This window comes from Scylla paramamosain, chromosome 27, assembly GCF_035594125.1.
Source record: "Scylla paramamosain isolate STU-SP2022 chromosome 27, ASM3559412v1, whole genome shotgun sequence".
Lineage (NCBI taxonomy): Eukaryota > Metazoa > Arthropoda > Malacostraca > Decapoda > Portunidae > Scylla > Scylla paramamosain.
Window position 1 is genome coordinate 17518824 of NC_087177.1, and position 25845 is coordinate 17544668.

A 25845-nucleotide genomic window follows, 5' to 3' on the forward strand; every position below is an offset into this window, starting at 1 on the left:
CATTTTGCACACCACACTTGTTAGAGACACAGGTCTGTAGTTAAAGGGCTCCTCTTTACTACTACCTTTGTAGATTGGCAGAATCCTAATCAACTGGGATTCTGCTTTCAATTAGGGAGCTTTCAATAATATTATGTATTACCCATGTCAACTGCTGATTGCACTCTTTTAGTATCCATCCTGACACTCCATCAGGTCCAGGGGCCTTCCTAATGTCTACTCCCTCCATCTGTTTCTGGACATCCTCTTCAGTCACTTGGATTTCCCCCAGACGCATTTCTTCACTCATCTCACTCTGCCACACAAATGTTTTCTCTTTTGTGAATACTGATTGAAAACTCCTGTTCATTATATCTGCCAATTCAACCAGATCCTCACACATTTGACCATTCACCTTCAATCTGCTTATTCCTTCTCTATTTTTTCATTTTGTTCACATATCTGAAGAATAGTTTTGGTTCCTCTTTGCATTTGCCCATAACATCTTTCTCATAATTTTTCCTTTCTTCTCTAATAATCCTTACATATTAATTTCTTGTAGTTGTGTAGTTTTGCCAAAGCTCCTGCGTATTTTTCCTCCGCCATCTATTCCATGCCATTTCCCTCTCCTCCCTAGCTATTTCATATCTTCTATTATACCAGAGAGAGAGAGAGAGAGAGAGAGAGAGAGAGAGAGAGAGAGAGAGAGAGAGAGAGAGAGAGAGAGAGAGAGAGAGAGAGAGAGAGAGAGAGAGAGAGAGAGAGAGAGAGAGAGAGAGAGAGAGAGAGAGAGAGAGAGAGAGAGAGAGAGAGAGAGAGAGAGAGAGAGAGAGAGAGAGAGAGAGAGAGAGAGAGAGAGAGAGAGAGAGAGAGAGAGAGAGAGAGAGAGAGAGAGAGAGAGAGAGAGAGAGAGAGAGAGAGAGAGAGAGAGAGAGAGAGAGAGAGAGAGAGAGAGAGAGAGAGAGAGAGAGAGAGAGAGAGAGAGAGAGAGAGAGAGAGAGAGAGAGAGAGAGAGAGAGAGAGAGAGAGAGAGAGAGAGAGAGAGAGAGAGAGAGAGAGAGAGAGAGAGAGAGAGAGAGAGAGAGAGAGAGAGAGAGAGAGAGAGAGAGAGAGAGAGAGAGAGAGAGAGAGAGAGAGAGAGGGTCGCTGGACCCTGTGCTAACAGATCTCCCTGACTCCAGCATCGTCTGCCATCAACTGGTGACGGTGGGCACCTCCGACCACCATGCCGTGCCGGCACGTGTCAAGCTGGATATAACGAGGGAGGCCGCCGCCCCGCACACTATCTGTCTGTGGGAGCAGGCTGACTGGGCATCCCTGAGACACGACATCGTTCGCTTGGACTGGGACGCCCTACTGATAGGCAAACGCGGAGGAAAAGGCCCGTGCCCTCACCACCAAGCTCCTTGCCCTCCAGCAGCAACACGTCCCCGGCAGAAGGTACCTCGTTAGGCCTAGTGACCCTGCTTGGTTTGGTTACCAATGCCGAGCGGCCGCTGAGGCTAAACACGAAGCCTGGGTGAGGTACAAACGTCGTCTAACACACTACAACTGGGCCCAACATCGTGTGGCGTGTAGACGGGTGACAGCTACCTGCAGGGTGGACGAAACGGCAGCAGCGAGAGGACATAAGGCGAAAGCTCTGTGGCTCAGGGGTTGGCCACAAGACCTGGTGGAGGCTTGTCAAGGAGCAGCAAGAAACAGGCCGCCGTGACACTGTTCCTCCACTAACAAGGCTGGACGGGACAACAGCCACCCGCAGTGAGGACAAGGCTTCTCTACTCGCTGAGTTTTTCGCAGAGAAGATGTCAGTCACTGATCCGGGTAGACGTCCACCTCACCTCCCTCAGGAAACAGACCACACCGTCGCCGATGTTCGGGTGACACGTGAACAGGTGGAGCGGCTAATGAGGGAAGTAGAGGAGAACAAAGCCACCGGCCCGGACGACATCAGCCCGCGGCTCCTGAAACGCTGCGCCAGTGAGCTGTCAGGTCCTCTCACCAGCGTCTTTAGGGCCTGCCTGATGGAACACAGATGGCCCTTTATATGGAAGGAGGCGCGAGTGGTACCAGCCCACAAGAAGAACTCAAAGTCTGAGCCCAGCAACTACAGACCCATCTCGCTGCTCTCCGCGGTGGGCAAGTTGCTGGAGCAGGTAGTGGCAGGTGTCATCTGTCATCACCTGAGTGAGCACCGCCTCCTCTCAGACAGACAGTTCGGCTTCCGGCCTGGCCGCTCAACAGCGGACCTCCTCACCCTCCTCTCCCAAGGCTGGCAGGATGTCCTGGACGAAGGTCTGGATACTCTTGTGGTGGCCCTGGACATTGCTGGGGCCTTTGATAGGGTCTGGCACACGGGGCTTGTAAAAAGCTTTGCGCCAAGGGTATCCAGGGCAACCTCCTTGCACTGCTCGAGGACTACCTCCAGGGGAGAACCCTCTGGGTAGTCATCAATGGACAGGCATCCCAGCCGTTACCTATACAGGCCTCAGTTCCACAGGGTTCAGTGTTGGGCCCGATCCTGTGGAACATATACATCAATGACCTCCTGCGGCAAATACCGACTCTGCTTGCATACGCCGACGACTGCAGTCTCTCCTGCTCCTACTGCCGCTCTGACAGTCAGCGAGCCGTTAGAGAGCTGAATAGGCAGCTCAGGCTGGTGATGGAGTGGGGAGAGGCGTGGCAAGTCAGCTTCGCACCAGAAAAGATGCAGGCCATGGTCATCTCACGGTCCCCAGCTGCCTCCCCAGCCGTCTCAGGCTGTCTGATTTTTGGAGGCCAGACACTACCCCTCCAGGAACACGTCAAGTTGCTGGGAGTGACAGTGGACTGTGGCCTGTGCTTTGACCGCCATGTTGCTGCTGTTGCCCACCAGGTCTCCCAGCAAGTCTCTGCACTGCGTCGGATGTCAGGAAACCTCGACTCCCGGGGCATCCTCACACTGTACAAGGCTCAGATACGGCCTTGTATGGAGTACAGTGCCTTGTCCTGGATGTCGAGTGCCCCTACCCACTTGCAGAGACTGGAAGCTGTGCAACGCCGTGCCCTGCGCTTGGTGGGGATGGACGGACAGCAGCAGCAGCAGCAGGAGGAGCAGACCGGAGTCACATCGCTGGGAGCATCGGCGGGACGTGTCGGCGCTGGTGGTCCAGCACAAGGCCCGGATTCAGGAGGTCCCTCATCTCAACTCGCTAAGGCTCCCACCACGAGCTGTCCAGAGGGAGTCCAGGACCACCACCTCCAATGACATGCTGGTGCAAGTGCCTCGATCTTACTCGAGGCAGCACCAGCGCTCTTACACAGCCAGAACCTCCAGACTGTGGAATGTGTTTACGGCAGCCACGAGTGATACACAGACAATGACACTCCAGCAAGTGAAAGTGGCTGCACACAGGTGGTGAAAAACACAACCTCCCACACTAGTGCTGTGTTAATCATGTGTATATATGTATAGTAGGATGAGTTCGCTTTTTGTATATATTTTCTTCTTTACATTTAAGTATAGGCTTTTCAAATAACAGCATAAAAAACATGTTGTTTTAAGCCTGATGTAAATTTTTGTTTAAATAAAAAAAAAAGAGAGAGAGAGAGAGAGAGAGAGAGAGAGAGAGAGAGAGAGAGAGAGAGAGAGAGAGAGAGAGAGAGAGAGAGAGAGAGAGAGAGAGAGAAATTATATTATCATATTAGAAATTAGATAAGTTACCACTTGTGGATCTACACCGTATTTGAGCAACATGCATTTTTCAAGCATCTAGAGTGAAATGCTTAACCCTTTCCTTCCAGCGCTTAAATTATTTTCCCGTTTTGTATGACGGCTAAAAATGGTAAACCTAGAAATTGTCAGAAAATTGTTTGAATACTAATAATTATATTCTCTTTGTTATTCTGAATATAATGATATACTTTGTAGCTCGATGTGACCTCTGAAAGTTGAGTTTATGCCTTATAAAGGATACCTCCTCCTCCCGCTGTGTGATCCGTCATCCAGAAACAGCCCGGAGAGCGATGACGCCGCGCGCACACACACACTCTCTCTCTCTCTCTCTCTCTCTCTCTCTCTCTCTCTCTCTCTCTCTCTCTCTCTCTCTCTCTCTCTCTCATCTTGGAGGGGAAATTGTACACTTCCAATGAGAGAGAGAGAGAGAGAGAGAGAGAGAGAGAGAGAGAGAGAGAGAGAGAGAGAGAGAGAGAGAGAGAGAGAGAGAGAGAGAGAGAGAGAGAGAGAGAGAGAGAGAGAGAGAGAGAGAGAGAGATTTCATCCCTTTTCACATCAAGTTTCAGGCAAATAACATTCTCTCTCTCTCTCTCTCTCTCTCTCTCTGACAAGTTACCTTCTACCATTTTATTATAAAATCGAAGATAATGAAAAAAATAACATGAAAGAATAATAGGTATCATCTCTCTCTTCTGACAAAACAGGTGGATCCTGTAAATCATTTTCCGAGTCCTTACTAATGTCTTCGCTTTCTTCAGCTTCTTCTTCTAAATATTCACTGTCACTGTCTTCAAACTCAGAAGCACTGCTAAATACATATGTTGTGTCCTGCTCCGTGGTGAGTTATGATCTGAGATCCTTGGCTCTTATCAGGATGTGTCTTCACACTTATCATGGTGCTTTCCACCCGGCGAGTGCTTTCCACCCGGCGGGTCGCTGGGGTTGCCAAGTGTCGCCCGGAGAAAGGGAAAACAGCTTAGTTACCGCTAAATTTCCAGAGCTAGTGACAACACTACATGTGGAAACATGCCAGACACTTCCACTCACACCATCTGACTCGAGAAACCGCGCTTGGACCTCAAAATTGAGGCACGAAAATTCTTGATTACCGGTATGATTGCCGTTGCTACGGACGCATTTTTGCAATCGTATATATACGATTGCCGGAAGGAAAGGGTTAAGGAGGCTAAAGAGCATGCAGAAGCCAAGTGTCAGCAGGTGAAGCATGAGGTATTTGATAAAGTGTTCACCAGGACAGAGGTGATAGCTGAGATGTAAAAAGGCTGTTGGAGAAGGTCCATGGAAGGTGCAGTGGACGGATGTATTACGCCATACCAGGTACGTAGGTGTGGAGCTGATGTGAAGAGTGAGCCTTCTAGTGAGTGTGGTGACAGTGAGAAGAGTGGACCTGTTCCTAGTAGGCACAAGAGGTGTGTTGGTTCCTCAGTGATACACTGCTGCACATCTCTACTGCATTTGCTTGCCTCAGGATGCTCTGTTAGCAGTGGAAATATGGACTCAGACATTGCCTCCAGGAATTCAATTGGTTAGTGTCTTGGGAGGTGTAAAGGGCTCAATTTGAACTGCTGGCTGATGCCCAATGCTGGAATAGTAAGGAAAAGGCACTCAAGTTGGTGGGGGCACTCAAGGGGTTGGCAGAGCTAGAGGTGTTAAACCAGCTGCCTGCCTCCAAATGTGCCTTGTACAGTAGTGTTACAGTAGCACTGGACAGGAGACATGGACACTAACATCAGTCTGAGGTATTTAGGGCAAGGTTCAGGGCCAGAAGTAGGAGCAAAGGGATCTCTGACTCACCTTCCACAGGACCTGGAGCACCTGGTGCATTGAGCGTATCCAGAAGCAGGGGAGGCTGTAATTACTGTTCTCCTCAGAGATCAGTTTGTGGATGCTGTGGATCATCTGAATATAAGGATTTTCATCCAGCAGGCATGAGTCAAGAACCTGCAGGAGGTTAGTGACTTCAGGGGGAATTGTTTCTCTTGCAGGCAGCAAGGACACAGCAAGAGGTATTGCCCACAAGGTGGGAGCACCAGCAGGCTGGGAAGTGCTAAGAAAGGACAATAATAAATAATAATAATAATAATAATAATAATAATAATAATAATAATAATAATAATAATAATAATAATAATAATAAACGGTTTATTATTTAGGCAGTTAGCAAACTGAAAATGTACATAGGGGGTGGGGAAATACTTAACATTAATCCTAAAGGTAAGTCTAATCTAGAAGGGACTATTGATTGATGGCTCGCACCATGGTGGGAATCGCACTGAGTCTGTACTGGTCTGTGCGCGGCGCCTCTAGGGGCGTTATCTTGTTGTGGTGTCTGGTGGCACAGGCCAGGCGAGGCGCATCAGGCGGCAGCATGTTTCTGAGACGTGGATGATGCAGTGGTCCCCTTCCAAACTTCTGAGCCTCTCGGTACCTGGTGGATAGTCTGGACAGACTCAGGGTGGTCAGGGCTTCTTCATAGGTGGTGTATGCAGGGCCAAGGATGACCCTGCACGCCCTTTTCTGCACACTCTCTAGCTGTAGCTGCTGAGTGTGTGTGAGGGAGGAGGACCACGCTGGGGAGGCGTACATGAGTTTGCGGAAGATGAAGGTAAGGTACACCTCCCTTAACTCATCTGTTGGCGTCCCCAGCGACCTGAGTCTGCGCAGCATGTACAGCCTGTAGGTAGCTGATCTTATGGTGCTGGCGACATGCTGCTTCCAGGTCAGCTGGTTGTCCACCATGACTCCAAGAAGTTTGGCACATTGGACCACCTGGAGGGGGTGAGGGCCCACTGTGAGCTGGGGAGGGGGCACTGGTACAGAGGAGGTACAGAAATGCATCACCACAGTTTTGCTGTGGTTGATGGTCATCCTGCTCTCCTCCATCCACGTCTGCAGTCACTCCAGAATTGCTTGCAGTGGCGAGTAGTCCGGGTTCTTGGTGGAAACTGGCACGCCCACGGTGCAGTCATCCACATACTTCCAGCGATGGGGGGGTGTCAGTGAGGGCATCGTTAATGAGGAGGAGGAAGCATAGAGGACCCATCTTGGTCCCCTGGGGGACCCCACATGTCAGCTGTTGGAAATTAGAGACAGAGCCCTGATAGCGAACGGGCTGACGCCTCCCTGTGAGGAAGTCGGCTAGCCACGCTATCAGGTTAGGAGGGAGACCCAGACTTACTGCCTTGCTGATGACAACAGTGTGATCAACAAGATCAAAAGCCTTTTTGAAGTCCACAAAAGCAACAGCTAGAGAGGTGTTTCGCTTGTCCAGGTGGCTGTGGATGAATTCAAGGAAGCTGGTCAGGTAATGGGAGGTGGAGGTGGCTTTAATATTTCCAAACTGTCTGATATCCACGGTATTACAAATTTTGGTGTAGGCCCAGTCATATACAAAATCTTCACAAATAAGGCTAGGGATGGGGGTGATAGAGACTGGCCTGAGGTCGTTGAGTGACTGTGGACTGGAAGTTTTGGGGATGGGGGTGACGTAAGATGTCTTCCAGTCCGCGGGGCAAGAGTGTTGGGAGAGTGAAGCGTTTATTATGGTGCATAGTGGTGTTGCTAGCTCTACAGCAAATTCCTTATAAATTTTTATAGGAAGGTCAGTGGGTGTGGTGGATCTTGGTTTGAATTTGAGTATTTTCTTAAAAACATCCACTGCCTGGACACTGGGAGAATAGGAGGGAGCGGGAAGATAGGCAGGCAGTGGAATGGTGTGGAGGGGAGGAAAGGTTTGACAGATAGCAGCAAAGTGATCGTTCATCTCCTGAGCCGCGAGATTAGCAGGAAGGTGTGAGGTGCAAGGAAGAGACGAGGTGTGCTTTTGTAGGCCACACAAAGCTTTGATCTTAGCGTACCACTGTCTGTTGTTGGTCAGCTTGAGGTGGTGTATCTTGTCTGAGTAATAGCTTGCCTTTGCATTCTTAATCTCCCTGATCACTCTGTTTCTTAGTTTCCTGTATAGGACCGGGCAGGAGTGGAACGCCCAGGTCCGCTGAAGCATGAGTCTCTTAATGCAGGGCATCATCCAGGGGGCATCAGATGGGTACGTTGTGACGCTCTTGGCTGGGAAGTAGCGGTGGAAGGCTTCTGTGGTGGTGGCGACGTAATTTTGCCATTTTAAGTGGACGTCCTCCACATCCAGCACCTCGGTCCATGGGTGTTGTGTCACCCACTGCCCAAACTCCCTCATGGCTGAGTCAGGCATGGGGCGGTGGGTCCTGGTGACAGCTGACCGGGGGGTCGAGGTGGTGGGTGTGGGTGTCCACAGTATGGAGAGGTGGGTGCTCCATCCCATGGGAGGCAGCGGCTTGGGGGGCAAGTACTGCTGGCCCAGGTCTGTCAGTATAAGGTCGAGGATGGCTTGCTGGTGGGTGGGGAAGTCTACGACCTGGGTGAGGTGTAGCTGGTGTAGGATATCGTTGAAATCTAATCTGTTAAAGTCCCCACAGATGACCAGTTTGGCAGCAGGATACCTCACCCTCAGGGCATCAGCAGTGTCGATGATGTGAGCAGTGAGTAACTGTGCTGTGGTGGCTCGTAGGGGGTGGTACACGATGCACACGATGATGGAGGCCGTGTTGCTGGGATGGCAAGGGGGCGTGACTCTCATCCACAGGGCCTCCACACCGGCAGGAATATCGACAGGGAGGTGTGAGGGGCTGAGGGTAGAGCGGCAGAAAACGGCCACTACCCCCCCCCCCTGCATCCTGACCTGAGGTGATGGTAGAACTGGTAGTTCTGCATTGTGCACACCTCAGGAACAATCTGCCATGCCTCAGTAACCGCCACAATGTCTGCACAAGTAGAACTCACCGTCACAATCAACTCGTCCATCTTGTTGGCCAGAGATGTTGCATTGAATAAGAGGAGGGAGGGAAGACTATACTACACATGCGGCACTTCAATGTGCCTGTATTCCTTCTTCTCCACCCTGCGGTCTTCTCTGGCACTGGAGGTCACTACCTTGATGGGACGCACATGTTTCCCTCTCCTCAACCTGCGGTTCCGAAATAGTTTCAAGGTCTTAAGGCACTTTATCATGTTGGGCGGCGGGTAACCGGATCCTTGCCTACAACGCAGGAGGTAGTTGCGTTCGTACGTTTGCACTGGAGCACACATTATTCTTTATGTGTCAACACGCACTCACTAAATGTGTTCACAAGTACAACAATCCCACCAGGGCGAGCCTAAAACTAAAAGCCAAAAGTTGAAAACAGAAAAAACTGAGGTCGCTATCACTAGGGGGCGGGGAAGGCCAACAGGCTGGCCGAGGCTGCCCGAGAGCGCCAAAGATCACACGTCCTGCCCGTGTGAGGTCAAGACTGGTACAAGCTGTGTTGTTGGCACTGTGGCAAGACCCACTGGTCCAGTGACTACCCCCATAGTCAGGCAGTGGCCTTTAAGGCTGACTTGGGAAATGGGCAAGGGCTGGGAAACAGGGCTGGGAACCAGCCAGCAGTCCAGAGGCCCCAGTCTGTGTAAGTTGCTGCACTGCAGGCACTCATACTGTACAGGTTAGAGGGCGAGGAGATGGGAAGTTTTGTGACCTCACAGTGGACACAGGCACAGAGTGTACATTCGTGCAGACAGGCGTGGTGGTGGCACCTAACCCTCTTGCAGCATGAGAACAACTGTGCAGACTGACTGGCGACTGTGTGGGGCTGAAGGGGCCTGTAACAGCCATGGTGGAAGTCGCTGGGGCAGAGGAGCAGCTGCCTGTGTACGTGGCTGATGTGGGAGAGAACCTGCTGAGCCTGGACTATCTCCAGCAAATAGAGGTGGTGCTGGACTTCTGAAAGCAGACCCTGGAGACTGGAGGTAATGTAGTGCCTTTATTGGCACTCTCATGGCAATGTGAGAGTGAGCACACTGGAGACCACCCAGATCCTGCCCTTTTCCAATGCCATCTAAGTAAGAAGATGAGAGGGGAGGGCCTGAGCAGTCCCCACATACAGCTGCCCCTGCCAGGTGTGGTTGTTGACTGCACTCTGGCACTGCCAAGGGCACAGGAAGTCCATGTTGTTGTGGCAATAATCCCCCTGAGCCACGTATAGTGCCAGTGGGGCTCATGTTGGGCAAATGTGAGGAAGCAGTGTGCATTAGTAGCCTTGGAGGGTCAAGGCAAGACTGCAGGGAAACAGCACCAAGGTTCCATTCTTTCTGTGGGGACTTAGGCAGAAGAGTAAGGCCTGCTTGATGGAGCAGCAGGTGGTAAGGGTGGAACAACTGCTGGGTGACTACGCAGATGTTTTCTCACAAGGAGACCATGGCCTGGGCAGGATCAGTTTGGTAAAGCACTGTATTCACACAGGAAATTGCACACCATTTAACCCTTTCCTTCCAGGAATCGTATATATACGATTGCAAAAATGCGTCCGTAGCGACGGCAATCATACCCGTAATCAAGAATTTTCGCGCCTCAATTTTGAGCTCCAAGTGCAGTTTCTCGAGTCAGATGGTGTGAGTGGAAGTGTCTGGCATGTTTCCACATGTAATGTTGTCACTAGCTCTGGAAATTTAGCAGTAACTAAGCTATTTTCCCTTTCTCCGGGTGACACTTGGCAACCCCAGCGACCCGCCAGGTGGAAAGCACTCGCTGGGTGGAAAGCACCATGATAAGTGCGAAGAGACATCCTGATAAGAGAGAAGGATCTCAGATCATAACTCACCATGTAGCAGGACAGAACATATGTATTTAGCAGTGCTTCTGAGTTTGAAGACAGTGACAGTGAACATTTAGAAGAAGAAGCTGAAGAAAGCGAAGACATTAGTGAGGACTCGGAAAATGATTTACAGGATCCACCTGTTTTGTCAGAAGAGAGAGATGATACCTATCATTCTTTCATGTTAATTTTTTTCATTATCTTCGATTTTACAATAAAATGGTAGAAGGTAACTTGTCAGAGAGAGAGAGAGAGAGAGAAAGAGAGAGAGAGAGAGAGAGAGAGAGAGAGAGAGAGAGAGAGAGAGAGAGAGAGAGAGAGAGAGAGAGAGAGAGAGAGAGAGAGAGAGAGAGAGATAATGTTATTTGCCTGAAACTTGATATGAAAAGGGATGAAATCTCTCTCTCTCTCTCTCTCTCTCTCTCTCTCTCTCTCTCATTGGAAGTGTACAATTTCCCCTCCAAGATGAGAGAGAGAGAGAGAGAGAGAGAGAGAGAGAGAGAAAGAGTGTCTGTGTGTATGTGCGCGCGCGGTGTCATCGCTCTCCGGGCTGTTTCTGGATGACGGATCACACAGCGGGAGGAGGAGGAATCCTTTATAAGGCATAAACTGAACTTTCAGAGGTCACATCGAGCTACAAAGTACATCATTGTATTCAGAATAACAAAGAGAAAATAATTATTAGTATTCAAACAATTTTCTGACAGTTTCTAGGTTTACCATTTTTAGCCGTCATACAAAATGGGAAGATAATTTAAGCGCCGGAAGGAAAGGGTTAAAGAGCTGCCGAGGAGAATTGCTCCAGCGCAGAGAGATGAAGTAAAACATGCAGTGAATGAGTTACAGGCACAGGGAGTTATTGAAAAGTTGCCTAACCCCCTGGTCATCCATGATTGTGCCAGTGAAGAAAAGGGATGGCTCCACCTGAGTGTGTGTCAATTACATGAATCTTAATGTGGTTACAACTAAAAACTCTTACCCTATGCTGTGCACAGACAACATGCTTGATGCACTAATGGGAGCCATGAAGTGAGGAAGAAAACAAAGACAAGGAAGAGGAGATATTACTCATACCAGAAGAAGAAGAAGAAGAAGAAGAAGAAGAAGAAGAAGAAGAAGAAGAAGAAGAAGAACCTGTGGTGGAAAGACCAAGAAGAAGGATCCCTGCTTGAAGCAAGGACTATGTGGTATGGAGAAGAAACTTAACCACTGAGATAAAAAGAGGATCATTTTCTTGTTACACCTATTGTGACATTTATGTTAGTTTTCTTGGAAGAGGGGGCCTGGTGCATCTTTTTTTGCTAAGTGTAGGTGAGCAAGGTCACAAATTTTTCATGGAGAGGGGTAGAATGTTGGCTGTATGTGCTGCATGTGTTTGTCTGTCTTCAGGCAGTGTGTTGGTGTGTGGGTGGTGTGACTGCAGTTTTGTTTTGTGTGATTAGTTGAGTGAAAGTGGCATGATGTATGGATGTGTGCTGATTGGCCAAGTGGAAGAGGTAAGGAGTTTAAGTGGGAGAGTAGAGAGGAGTCACACTGGTGAGAAGACCTGTGTTGTGTAGTGCTCTATTTTTCCCCCAATCTGCCAACCAAGACACCAGAACCTCTTTATTTGGCTATACTTTTCTGGAGCCTTTCTGTGGCCTCGATGTGTGGGAGAGAGTGATAGCTAGTGTAGCAGAACAGCCACAGCTGTTGCCAGCCGAGGACAAACAGGGAGATGCAGGCTGCAGGTCACCCACACATGCCAAACAGAAGGAGCTATGTGGCCCACACTCTGGCAGGGATGGCGATGCAGGGGTGGGTGAAGTAACAATATAAACAACAGTTTTAGGCACTTTATTCACTCATGAGGCAGTTTACAAGTGACAAAATATGTTTATGAAACTCCTTTAATAAATATTTTTTATATGATAAAAGAATGATGCTATTGAGGCTTTCTTCATTTTATACAACACTATTTACTACACATTTCACATGTTTTAGATATCTGTTGTGCAGCAAGACATCCAACTTGTTCTGCGGTCAGATCAGGAATGTGACCCATACTCTTGGCAGGCCTACAGGCTTGGTGAGGGGGTGATGATGGTCAGTGAAGCGGAAGGGTAAAGGTAGTAAAGGTATGACGAGTGTCCTGACAAAGTATGAAAAGCCTCCCAGTCAAAATATGGCCACAATGATTTTTTAAAAATCAATGCCATAAATATACAGTGCTGGTACATAACATGTGCCTACTTGCTGCAGTACTTGTATGGCACTACCACCCTGGTAGTTAATGTGGGTGAGTTTCTGAATGTTGGTTAGATTTTTATTTTGATGAATGAAACAGTCATACATATCTTAAAACTCTAACAACCTGGTCACATCACTATTAAATGAGGGTAAATTTATTTCTGGCAATTTGAATCCTATTTTTTTTAGTTTCCTTGCATTGGGTTTTTTTGTGTGATGTCTAATCTGGCAAGGATTTCATTTACTCCATCTTAATATAATATATCCTCCACCATCACCTTCAGTAGTCTAGCCTGGTATAAAAGATCGTACATATTTTCACTGCTGATGTTAATTTTTGCAAGTGTATTTTTGATGATCTAGCTTTTAGTACATGCACATCAGCGGCATGAATAAATGTTTCAGGATCCTTGCTTAGGATGGTGATGCTTGCACTTAAAGAGCTGAAGTGGCATTGGACATGTAGTTGATGGAATGTGGACATTACGACTAAAATTACCCTAAAAAATTATCCTGCAGGACAAAAACCTGGATATAGAATGCTAGAAAACGTTAAAATTATGAAAACTCAATCTTACTTCAGATTAAAGGAGTTTCATCCAGATTCAGGGATATTTCAGGCTGACATGCTGGCCATCTCCAACTGGAACTCCATCATCTAAATGGCTAAGGTCCTGAAATTACACCAATGAAATTTAAAAAGTCACAAGATCTGATTCCAAAAAAAAAAATGAGTAAGAATACTGTGCTGTATACCTCACACCTAACTTCTATAACTACAAAGGATACATTCATTATTTAAAACAGCACATTTTGACTGACTCTCTCCCCTTTTGTGGAGATCTCCATTCTTGAAGACATCAATGTTCATCACCACCCTTGGCTTTCATCTGCCTCAATGACTAACCAGGTAAATTAGTGTTTAAGTTTGCTATTCTCTATGGCCTAGAGCAGTAGTCTACCTGTATTCCTGACCATTTTGGAAATACCTCCAGCAACCTTTCCATAAACTGTAATCCTGTTTATTCTGCCATTTTGTCTTCTTTAATGGGCTCCTCTGCTCACAACCTCAGATATGAATCTTGTCCTGTTGCTCCAATTTCTCCTCAGGATCCCCTAAAGTGGAGGTGCCTTTGGTATTTTGCTTCCAATAATTTGGGGGACATGAGTAAGTATTATTCAGACTTTCCATATAATGATAACCATTTCTGTTCCAGTGACCCATCACTGTGTGCTGAGCACCAAACAAAAGTGACTGTGTCTTGCATGGAGACATACATTCCACAGTTTCTCACCATAAACCCTCCAAATCTTTGTTGAAAATTAGAAAACAAGGACATAAGAAAATGAAGGAAGCTGCAAGAAACCATCAGGTCTACACATGTATGAAATGTATCTACCTATTTCCACCTATCATCCTCATCCATTCATTTGTCTAATTTCCTTTTAAAGGCATCCACTTAGGGGGTGTTCCCAGAGGGATAAGAAGTGTCAGTGAGATAGATAGATAGATCAAATTAAACTGGTATCAACATTACCATCTAAACTTATTATTCATCCCTAAAATGCAAAATACTTCAAGTTACTTATTTTCAAGCTTAATTTTTAAAAATTCTACTTCAACCTCATATGCAGTATGCATGGAAAGTCCTGATGTCATGGGGCCAACGTCATATCTTTTCACAGTAAATGGAGGAGGCTCACAACTACCTTCCTGGGAAGGCAAAATGTTCTGATGTTTTCGGAACATAAACTGGCAACCTTCTACGCTCTCCCGGGAAGAGGTGTCACTGTATGAGTTACTTCAATAGCTGTTCAGCTGCCATAAAGAGAGGGTGTTTTGTTTGTCTGGTGTGCCAGACAAAGGCTAACTAACTGTGCTACTATTTTTGCTTCCTCCCATCCCCTCAACAAGCCCAAAATGACTACAAACAAGGAGAAATGGAAGGAGGTGTTTACTTTATACAAGACTGGCCACAATCTCCCATTTATTTCCAGTTAAACAGGAGTTAGGCTGAGAACAACACAGCAGTTGGTACAGCATTTAAAGGACGCTGGTAAGGTTATGGCACTCACCCCACTTCCCAAGTCTGGTAAGCCTTGTAAACCACTCTGAAGACCCAGGTAGGTTGCTAAAGAACCAAGGCTGACAGCACAGGAAATCAAAGAAAAAAAACCCACAGCCTGTTGAGGAGTGTGCACCAGCTTCTGCATGATGATCTGGTCTACAAAAATTATTGGGCCTACAAGAAACCCTTGTTAAGTGCAGTACAAAAGGAGAAGAGGATCAAATTTTGTAAGAAATACCTAGTCTGGAGTGAGGAGCAATGGTAGACGGTGCTCTGAAATGATGAGATGGCTTTCACTGTTGCTGGGACACCATCATCATCAGTGTATCGCAAGCCAGGCAGTGATCCCTTGGATCCAAGTACACCTCAGTTTGTGAAGCACCCAGCATCATTTATGGTTTGGGGCTACTTTACCTGTTATAGAGTTGGTGAACTAGTTATTCTTCCTCCTAATGTTAAAGTAAATCAATACAATTATTTAGAGCTTCTGAGTGATATCTTGTGTGATTCCTTTGAAAATACACAGGCAAAAGTGTTTATGCAGAATTCTGCTCCTGCACATGTTGCAAAATCAGTTAAGCAGTGGCTGACTGGCTGTGAGATTCTCTTCATTTGTGACTGTCCTGGGAATAGTCCAGATATCAATCCTGTTGAAAATTTAAGGTCATATGTGAAGACGTCATACTGAATGGTATGGACACATTGTCATTGCCAAAGCTTGAGAGTGCAATAAAGAAGATGGGGCAGGTTTTTCACAACCTTACTTGCAAAACCTTGTATCCAGTGTTCCTAAAATCCTTCAGAATATTGTAAAGAGGAAGGGGAATGCAAATAAATACTAATTTGTTCAATGGTATCATCATTCTCTCACCAACCATAAACAATGTTTTTTTTTTTTTCAGATGGCGTCAAGACTTTCTATGCATACTGTATAATATCCATACCTTTCAACCATACAAGACACAACAATTTCCATTAACATTCCCATTCTGCCTCCAAAAACACAACAGTTGTATAGTATCTACACCAATGACTAATATAGGCAAATAAAAACTGACTAATTTTCCTTCACAATTAGTCCAGTCTATTAAAATCACTGATGCACATTAAAGTGAGTTTGAACTAATGCTGGAGTAGAATGATGGATGCAACATTCAAAACATATATGAACCATGTACAGCTTGTAACCTAAATTCTCAAATTTGATCACAAAATAACTCACCACAGGGAAATCAGCAATGCCTTGAGTCATGCTGTTGCTTTGTGAGTCACTCTCATGGGTTCTCCTTTTTCCCAGCTCATATTTAATGGTCAGTTCCTCTATCTGCAGGTAAACAAAAGAAAGGTTGAAATATGTCATAAGATACCTTATTAATGTGTGTGTGTGTGTGTGTGTGTGTGTGTGTGTGTGTGTGTTTATCTAGTTGCATTAGTTTTTGAGCCACGGAGATTGGGAGATGGTAGACATGCCTAGATTTGAACAGATAAAAAAATCTTCAGGCAGGAAAACCATTATAGTAAGCATATGCAATTAATGGTTCATTTGCCTAATCTAAGCCTAGAGTAGTTTTGCTTTTAATATAAAGTATTCAACTTTTAGTATCCCTTAAAAACAAAATAATTTTTTTTCTGTTTCTTGTTTTTAACTATTTATCATTTAACTATCACCAAGTGTTAGCAAATCGAACTTGGATGTTTGGGCACCATATGTAAAAGGTAACAGGTTCACAAGCCATATGTGACAAGTAAAGTCAATTTTACTATATATAGGAAAGAAGGACCTTATTTTTCTGATCATGTTTTAATTTATTATGAAAATTCATTACAATTTTTTGCAGTTTTCATGAACTAGTTAGACTTGAATCTAATTCATAAAAACTGCCATTCATAAGTTATGTTCATAAGGTGTTATTTTGTACAAAAAAATGTGGTCTATATATCTAGGTAATATAATAAAGTTCAGTTAAAACAATACTGCACAATACACAGTTCTAAAGGTATTGTATATATATTTTTTTCTTTCATAAATAAATTCTTTCTTCCAATTGTGAAGAACAAGAGGATACATGGCAGGTGCAAGAGGCTAAGTTACCATTGTTTGGTTACCTGCCTCCACTTGACTTGTTGTGCATGGCTGTGATCTTGGTATATTCAGAGAGCAACATTGTCAAGTGTTGTGGTATATACATCAAAATCATTGCCATTATCCTAAAAGAAACAATATATTTTTTGTCTTTACTTGAGAGATGGATGTATTCATATTCATAATGAAGCAACAAATAGTTAAATTATCAGACAAACAGATGAATATTGTGACTGACAAAGTAGAGTGATGGGCTGGGAAATCATCACAGGGGCCATGCCTAAATGCTCTGTATGAAATTATTTTACTATCCACCCTCCCTCCACTCACACTACTTCTCCCACTGACCCCACTGCCATTCTCCCCTCTCTGTCCAAGTTGTATAGTCGATTATTGCACACACTACCCCCACCTAAATTTCCATCTTGTGTGTTTGGTGGTGGATTATGCCTTATGCCATGTCAGCTCAACTCTCAGGAAGTGGTGGAGTGAAGAATAAAGAATCTGTGAAATGTGCCAGTCAAGTGAGTAAAAAATTGAACTGCTACTCCATGGAAAACAAAGGCAAGGTGACCGAACTTATTTAAAGAACTTTAAGAACAATGAAATAGTGAAACAAACTGGATTTCCAAAAAACACAGTGAGAAATTTTAAGACAGAAAGATGAAATAAAAGTTAACCTAAAAGTATCAAACAAGTTACTCAATGGCAATGTAAATGCATCACAATGGCTGTTGACTATTCATCCACCAATCACCTTAGAGCTGTGGTGGAATTTTACCTTAAGCAGTGGATTGGTGGAAGGTTTGAGAATGAAGTCATTATCTATGAGCTACAGATAAGAAATCAAGCTGTACTGTTCTGTAATGCCATCTGCAAAAAGAACATTAAAGATGCTCCATCATCCATTGTCTCAGATTGCTGGTTTGCCAACTTTAAGAAAAGATTAGAGTAAAGCATGCCATATATCAGGGAGAAAGTTCTGCTTCTGCTGTTGCAGATTCATTTTCTGTCATTGCCCAGGAGTTTATTAAGCAGGGAGAATATACCCTAGATTAAGTCTACAATTGTGATGAAACTGACCTTTATTGGAAGAGGTCTCCAATAAACTGAGAAACACAACTGAGAAACAGGTACCAATTGTTAAAATGGCAATGGATAGACTGAGTATGTTACTCACCTGCAATGTAACTAGCACTCACTGTTCAAAGCCTTTTATTATCTACAAACTGAAGAGACCCAGAGCTTATAAAGGGACAAAGATGAATAAGTTGGATGACATTTACTGGGCCTTTAACTCTAAGGGTCACATGAACATGATGTGTCAACAGAATGGTTTGATTAACATTTTGTACCAAATGCACTATGCAAGTGTAAAGAATGGAATTTGGAAGGGAAAGTTTTGTTGTTTTGTGGGTAATGCACTGGGGTATGTGTGGTATCTGGTTGGCCATCACCCAGCTGTTCAAGTTGAATTGTTGCCTGGAAACATGTCACTTATTCAACCACTGGATCAGGAAATAATAGCCAATGTAAAATTGCTGTACTACAAGCAAGTGTATGACAAGATGAGAGTGGCCACAGACAAACAAGAATTGAAAACAATAGAGAAAATGTCAAATAATGAGATAATGATAGGATTAAGGCTAGCACCTGAAACAGCCCCACTATAGCCAGCACCAGAGACAGCCCCACCACAGCCAGCACTTGAGACAGCCCCACAACAGCCAGCACCAGAGACTGTCCCACCACAGACAACATCAGAAACAGCCTCACCACAGCCAGCACCTGAGACAGCCCCACCACAGCCAGCACCTGAGGCAGCCTCACCACAACTAGCACCTGAGACAGCCCACCACAACCAGCACCTGAGACAGCCCAACCACAACCAGCACATGAGACAGTCCCATGTGGTGACTTGTGGCAACTCAAGATAGTGGTGAGTAATGTGGCAACTTGTGGCAACCTGAGTAGTGGTAAGGATGGTGGGCCATGCACTCAAAGTGAGGGTTGTAGAGTTGAAACAGTATTTTATATGTAAGTGATTGTATTATAATTGTAAAAAAAAGTAGTAGTTAACATAAGAATATGTCACTAGAACAAAAGAAAGGGCTGTGTTTTAGAAGAGAAAGGAGCCAGTGGGTAGGTAAGGACTACATTGACAAAGAAGGTGTTATATGGTAACTCTACTAAGTTGGTGTCGGGTAGGTCAGGTGGTGTGACCCGGGGTCACTCTCTTTCTCAGTGGAGTTGTGGAGGTGAGTGGACATCAGCACTGGGCTGACCCGACCTCTAACACAGGAGTTAAGAGAAGATGAGATTTGGTTGTATATGTTTGAATTAGGTTAGAAAAGATCTCTCCTTTATCATACCTCACTTGCACAATGGAGATAAAGCATGATTGATTGTGTGAGTGCATGGGACCATGTGGAAGGCCACATGGTCAGAATTGTTAGAACATTATGGATTATACGTGAAGTCTGGGGCAACTTAGCAGGAATTATGGCAGGCAGTCTTGAGTCACCTCCAGGAATCAGGTAAAATAGATAAAATTATGACTGTCTCAACACTGAGAGAAAAGGAAGACATTGATATGAGGAGGCTCTGTGTAGAAATTTGGCTCAAGAGAGAGAGAGAGAGAGAGAGAGAGAGAGAGAGAGAGAGAGAGAGAGAGAGAGAGAGAGAGAGAGAGAGAGAGAGAGAGAGAGAGAGAGAGAGAGAGAGAGAGAGAGAGAGAGAGAGAGAGAGAGAGAGAGAGAGAGAGAGAGAGAGAGAGAGAGAGAGAGAGAGAGAGAGGAGACTGGGAGCACAAGCTATAGTTAGCCCGATTGGTTGTAGGAAAGGGTGAGGCAAGAAAAGACAGGCATTTCATATATAAGACAATGTCCTTGATGCCCAAGTTTATGGAGAATGAGCTAGATTTTTTAATGCATTTGAAGAGTTAGCAATTGCAATGGAATGGGAGAGAGGGAAATGGCCACTGTTAAAGTGGACTGAGCTGACAAGGAAAGCTTTGTCTGTATCCTTAGTGATGGATGAGGAGAGTAAATAAGAGTAAGGATGGGGTCATGAGGGCATACAAGATTACACCTGGATTCAACAGGCTAAGGTTTGGAAATGCCAGGAGGACTTCTGTTCAGGAATTTCCTGATTTCAGTCATGACTTAATAAAGAACCTGAATAAATGGTGAAAGGAGCATGGTGTGAGTGGTGTCAAGGAGGCAAAAGAAGCTGTCTTATAAGAGTAGTTTTTGCTGGGGATTAACCCTAAAGTTATAATGTATTTGTGTGAGAAGCAATTAAGTTGGTAAGAGAGGTGGCAAAGATGGCAAAGGATTATGTTTTAATCACAAGGCAAGGGGGTAAGGAATTGATGATAAGTCAAGGGAAGTGAGGTAGCAAGGCTGACACAATGTTATAGGTGTGGATGGCAGGGATATACAGCCTTTTTATGTCCCTTGCAGGTGAATCAGAGGCTTAATCCTGCTGAGAACAAAGTGTGCACCAGCTGCTTCATGTGTGGACAAGTTGGGCACTATTCTTTTGAGTAAGTTGTGCAATGGACCACTATGTGTCACTGACAACTGGCAAGGCAAACCAAATGATATGTGTACTCAAGCGAAGGAGAGAAGAGCTACAGAGGGAGAAGAGAGGACAGAAACAAGAGAAGAAGACAGGCCAGGGGTGTTCATATGTCATGTAATAACAGAGGATGGTATTGGTAAGAGACCAGTAAAGATATTGCATGATATGTGTGCTATGCACACACTAGTGAAAGCAATTATGGTTGCTGAGATGAAAGATACGCACACACACACACACACACACACACACACACACACACACACACACACACACACACACACACGCACACATTAATGTTAAGTATTTCCCCACTCCCTCTGTACATTTTCAGTTTGTTAACTGCTTAAATAATAAACCGTTTATTATTATCATTATTATTATTATTATTACACGGGACTCCAGGAAAGACAGACAGGTGTGCAGGGCTGCTCCAACTCCTGCCATATCATCACTGTGTCACAGTGACCTAGTGGTTGGCAATGGGTAGGAGCTATGCTAGGTGCTGTCCCATCTAAAACAGTAGTGTGTTAACTAAATTAAACAGCACAGTGGCAAAAATGAGTGTTAGAAAGAAGCTCCATGAAAAGGCAGCACACAGGTTGTTTATGGCTGATGATGATGATGATGATGATGATGATGATGATGATGATGATGATGATGATGATGATGCTCTGAAGAAAAATCACTTGTAGGTAAAATTACTTATAGAGTAGTGTTAATGCTGAAAATTATGTTGGATGATATGAACATAAGGCTGAAGGAATCATAATTGAAGAATAGTCCTGTGATAGAGGAGAACCATGATTTTAAGAAAAGGCAAGCTGAGCTGAAAAAGAAATTTTATGACCTGCAAGCAAAGGTGGAAGATAAAGAGGAGAAAGTCAAAGCCAGTGAGGAGACAGCCAGGGTTCTGCATGAAAACAAGGCTAAACTTGGAAAGGCTCACGAATTAAAATATTTTGAATTCAAGAAGATCATGGAGGAACAAGTATAAGAAGAAACTGTGGCCAAAACTGTGCTTAAGGTTATTATGGGGAAGAAGGGCCTTGTAAGGGACACAGTTGAAAAGAAAAAGTCTGTAATTGCTTTAGGACTAAAGGGGAGAGTGACACCTAAAAAGCAGAAGAGGGAGGACAGGGAATGGAGACTACTGAGAAATTAGCCGAAGAGATGCAAGAAGAAGCAAGTGGGATGAAGAAATTGACCAGGAGCACAGAAATGGTAAATATGTAGAAGGAGTACACCACCCATTAAAGATAAGATTCAGGTCACAAGTTGTGGCTAAAGAAGTGTTGGCCAGGTCATGGAAACTGGCAAGAATAGATCAATACAAGAATGTCTGGGTGAAAAGAGACATGAATGAACAAGACAGAGCTAAGACAAACATCTGCTGAATGAAGCCAAAGAAAAAAAATGTGACCAGAACAGGAGGCAGTAGGCACCTGCCAAAATGATAATTACTCCCAGTGAGGTCTAAAGCACTGGATCAGGGGTGCTGTGAGGCAACTGACATTAGCTCCTTTTCTGTTCCCTCTTACTTTCTTTATCCTCATTTTCAATCCAAAGCTGGAGGTTGCGTTTATGTGCACAACGACTTAACCTGCTCTCGTGCCCACGCTCTTGAATCTTCCGAATTTTCCACCATCTGGCTATGACTACAGAGTCACTCTCAAACTAAATGTATCTGTGCTGTATACCTCTCATCTAACTCCTCTGACTATAAGAAATTCTTTGACTACTTAACTTCCAAAGTGGAGCACATTCTGAATCTCTTCCATTTTGCAGAGATCTCCATTCTTGGAGACTTCAATGTTCACCACCAGCTTTGGCTTTCCTCTCCATTCACTAACCATCCTGGTGAACTAGCCTTCAACTTTGCTATCCTTCACGAACTAGAGCAATTGGTGCAACACCCTACTCGTATTCCTGACCATCTTGGAGATACGCCCAACATTCTTGACCTTTTCCTTACCTCTAATCCTTCTGCTTATGCTGTCACCCTCTCTTCTCCGTTGGGCTCCTCCAATCATAATCTCATATCTGTATCTTGTCCTATTGCTCCAATCCCCCCTCAGAATACCCCTAACTGAAGGTGCCTCTGGCATTTTGCCTCTGCTAGTTGGGGTGACCTGAGGAGGTATTTTGCTGACTTTCCTTGGAATGACTAGTGCTTCTGTGCCAGAGAACCGTCTTTGTGTGCCAAGCACATAACAGAGGTGATAGTGTCTGGCATGGAGGTGTACATTCCTCACTCTTTTTCTCGACCTAAACCATCGAAACCCTTGTTTAACACAGCTTGTTCTTGTGCTATACATGATAGAGTGGCCCACAAAAGGTACTTAAGAATTCCATCACCAGAATCGCATGCACTTTATATTTCTGCCTGGAACCATGCCAAGTCTGTTCACCAACTACCCAAAAACTCCTTCATTAATAGAAAGTGTCAAAACCTTTCAAGATCTAACTCCCCTCGTGACTTCTGGCATCTAGCCAAAAATATCTCCAATAACTTTGCTTCTTCTTCTTTCCCTCCTTATTTTCAACCAGATGGTATCACTGCTATAACATCTATTTCTAAAGCTGAACTCTTCACTCAAACCTTTGCTAAAAACTCTACCTTGGACGATTCTGGGCTTGTTCCTCCCTCTACTCCACCCTCTGACTACTTCATGCTACCAATTAAAATTCTTCACAATGATGTTTTTTCATGTCCTCATTGGCCTAAACCCTCCGAAGGCTTATGGACCTGATGGGGTTCCACCTATTGTTCTCCGAAATTGTGCCTTCATGCTTGCACCTTGCCTAGTTAAACTCTTTCAGCTCTGTCTGTCAACATCTACTTTTCCTTCTTACTGGAAGTTTGCCTACATTCAGCCTGTTCCTAAAAAGGGTAACTGTTCTAATCCCTCAAACTATGGTCCTATTGCTTTAATTTCCTGGCTATCTAAAGTTTTTGAATCTATCCTCAACAGGAAGATTCTTAAACATCTATCACTTCACAACCTTCTATCTGATCACCAGTATGGGTTCCGTCTAGGCCGCTCTACTGGTGATCTGGCTTTCCTTACTGAGTCTTGGTCATCCTCTTTTAGAGATTCTGGTGAAACTTTTGCTGTCACCTTGGACATATCAAAAGTTTTTGAGAGTCTGGCACAAAGCTTTGATTTCCAAACTACCCTCCTACGGCTTCTATCCTTCTCTCTGTAACTTCATCTCAAGTTTCCTTTCTGACTGTTCTATTGCTGCTGTGGTAGACGGTCACTGTTCTTCTCCTAAATCTATTAATAGTGGTGTTCCTCAGAGTTCTGTCCTGTCACCCACTCTCTTCTTATTATTCATCAATGACCTTCTAAACCAAGGTTCTTGTCCTATCCATTCCTATGCTGATAATATCACTCGACACTTTTCCACATCTTTTCATAGACGTCCAACCCTTCAGGAAGTAAACATTTCATGCAGGGAAGCCACAGAACACCTGGCTTCTGATCTTTCTAAAATTTCTGATTGGGGCAGAGCAAACTTGATATTGTTCAATGCCTCAAAAACTCAATTCCTCCATCTATCAACTCGACACAACCTTCCAGACAACTATCCCCTCTTCTTCAGTGACACTCAACTGTCCCCCTCTTCTACACTGAACATCCTTGGTCTGTCCTTTACTTATAATCTGAACTGGAAACTTCACATCTCATCTCTAGCTAAAACAGCTTCTATGAAGTTAGGCATTCTGAAAATGTTTTTCTCACCCCCCAGCTGATAACTCTGTATAAGGGCCTTATCCATCCATGTATGGAGTATGCTTCACATGTCTGGCGGGGTTTCACTCATACTGCTCTTCTAGACAGGGTGGAATCAAAAGCTTTTTGTCTCATCAACTCCTCTCCTCTAATTGACTGTCTTCAGCCTCTCTCTCATCACTGTAATGTTGCATCTCTAGGTGTCTTCTACCGCTATTTTCATGCTAACTGCTCTTCTGATCTTGCTATCTGCATGCCTTCCCTTCTTCCATGGCCTTGCTGCACAAGACTTTCTTCTTTCTCTCACCCCTATTCTGTCCACCTCTCTAATGCAAGAGTTAACTAGTATTCTCAATCATTCATCCCTTTCTCTGGTAAACTCTGAAACTCCCTGCCTGCTTCTGTACTTCCACCTTCCTATGACTTGAATTTCTTCAAGAGGGAGGTTTCAAGACACTTATCCTTCAATTTTTGACTACTATTTTGGACCCTTGTCTGGGACTGGCATCTCAGTGGGCTTTTTTGTTTATTGGATTTTTGTTGTCCTTGGCCAGTGTCCCTCCTACATAAAAAAAAAAAAAACAGGAGTTTTACTGGAGAGTCACAGACATGAAGATAAAGAAAGAAGTGGTATGTAAAGATGGCAGGGAGGGAAAGCAAGAACTAAAAGTGTCATATTGAAGTGTGAACGAGGTGATGTCTGCACTACTAGAGTTAAATAATTAATTATAAGAATACAAATCAGATATGGGGATCACAAAGACCAAATTAAGTGATACATTCAGGTATCTCAACATAGGTGGTGTAAGATACAATAAATGGAAGAGAAATAAAAATGTAAACAAGGAGGTGGAGTGTTGTTGGTGAAGAACTTGATGGTTGGTGAAGTGACATATGGTGAAAGCAGTGCAGAGGTGATGAGGGTGGGAAAGAGGAGAGAAGGAGGGAAGAGAAACTATGCAGTGGTATACGTTCCACCAAAAATGACATTATGGAGTAATGAGAATTATGGAAAAATGTTAATGAATACAAGTGAACATATGGAAAGCTTTATTGCAAAGAGTGACAATATAATCCTGATGAGGGATTTCAACTGTAAGGTGGTGTGTTGGGAGGACTGGTTGTCAGAAGGAAGTGAATTGTCTGGGGAAGCAAATTACTGAAAATAGTAATAGATAATGTTCTAACTCAGTGGTTGAAGGAAAATACCAGATTCAGAACAAATGAAGAACCCTCAAGATTGGATTCTTTATTCACAAAAGAACCAGAAATTATTGAAGACCTCAACTACAAGACCCTGACAGGGAAGAGTGACCACATTTAACTTGAGTTTGGTACAGAAGAGGAAATGGAATAAGGAAGGAAGAAGAGCTATAGAAAAGGCAGGCAGAATTATACACAAATTCCACTGAATTAAGGAAATACTTCAAGGAGATTGACTGGAGACAAAGGAGTGGCAGAAAAGTGGAACTGTCTGCTTGGGATATATAATGAAGGAATTGAGAGATACATACATCTGCAAAAAGATTTAAGAGTAAATGACTGGTTTAGTAAAAGATGTGAGGAGGCAAGAATGGAAAGAGAAGGAGCATGGAAAAGGTGGAGGAGAAATTAAAGAAGTGACTAGTGGAAGGAATACATGGAAGAGTACAATAAATATGTACTAATATGCAGGAAGGAGAAAAGTTATCAAAAGATCATAGACAAATACAAAGACCAACCAAATCTATTTTACTGATATGTGAATGGGAAATTAAAA

The 25845-nt window shown here is 44.5% G+C and overlaps 1 protein-coding gene across 18 annotated transcripts in view; it reads right to left on the reverse strand.

Moving 5' to 3' along the window:
• Window positions 1-25845, reverse strand: part of LOC135114296 (uncharacterized) — a 165274-nt gene that overhangs the window by 39133 nt on the left and 100296 nt on the right. For 6 of the 18 annotated variants that reach the window (XR_010275488.1, XR_010275485.1, XR_010275487.1 and 3 more), the window contains 2 exons: window positions 15904-16005; window positions 12204-13286 (listed from right to left, as the gene is read on the reverse strand). Coding sequence is in view for 12 of the 18 variants with exons in the window: in XM_064030203.1 (XP_063886273.1) it covers window positions 13218-13286; window positions 15904-16005 (171 nt within the window). In the remaining 6 variants the exon portion in view is untranslated. The other 12 variants (XM_064030192.1, XM_064030191.1, XM_064030202.1 and 9 more) reach the window with 6 other exon arrangements.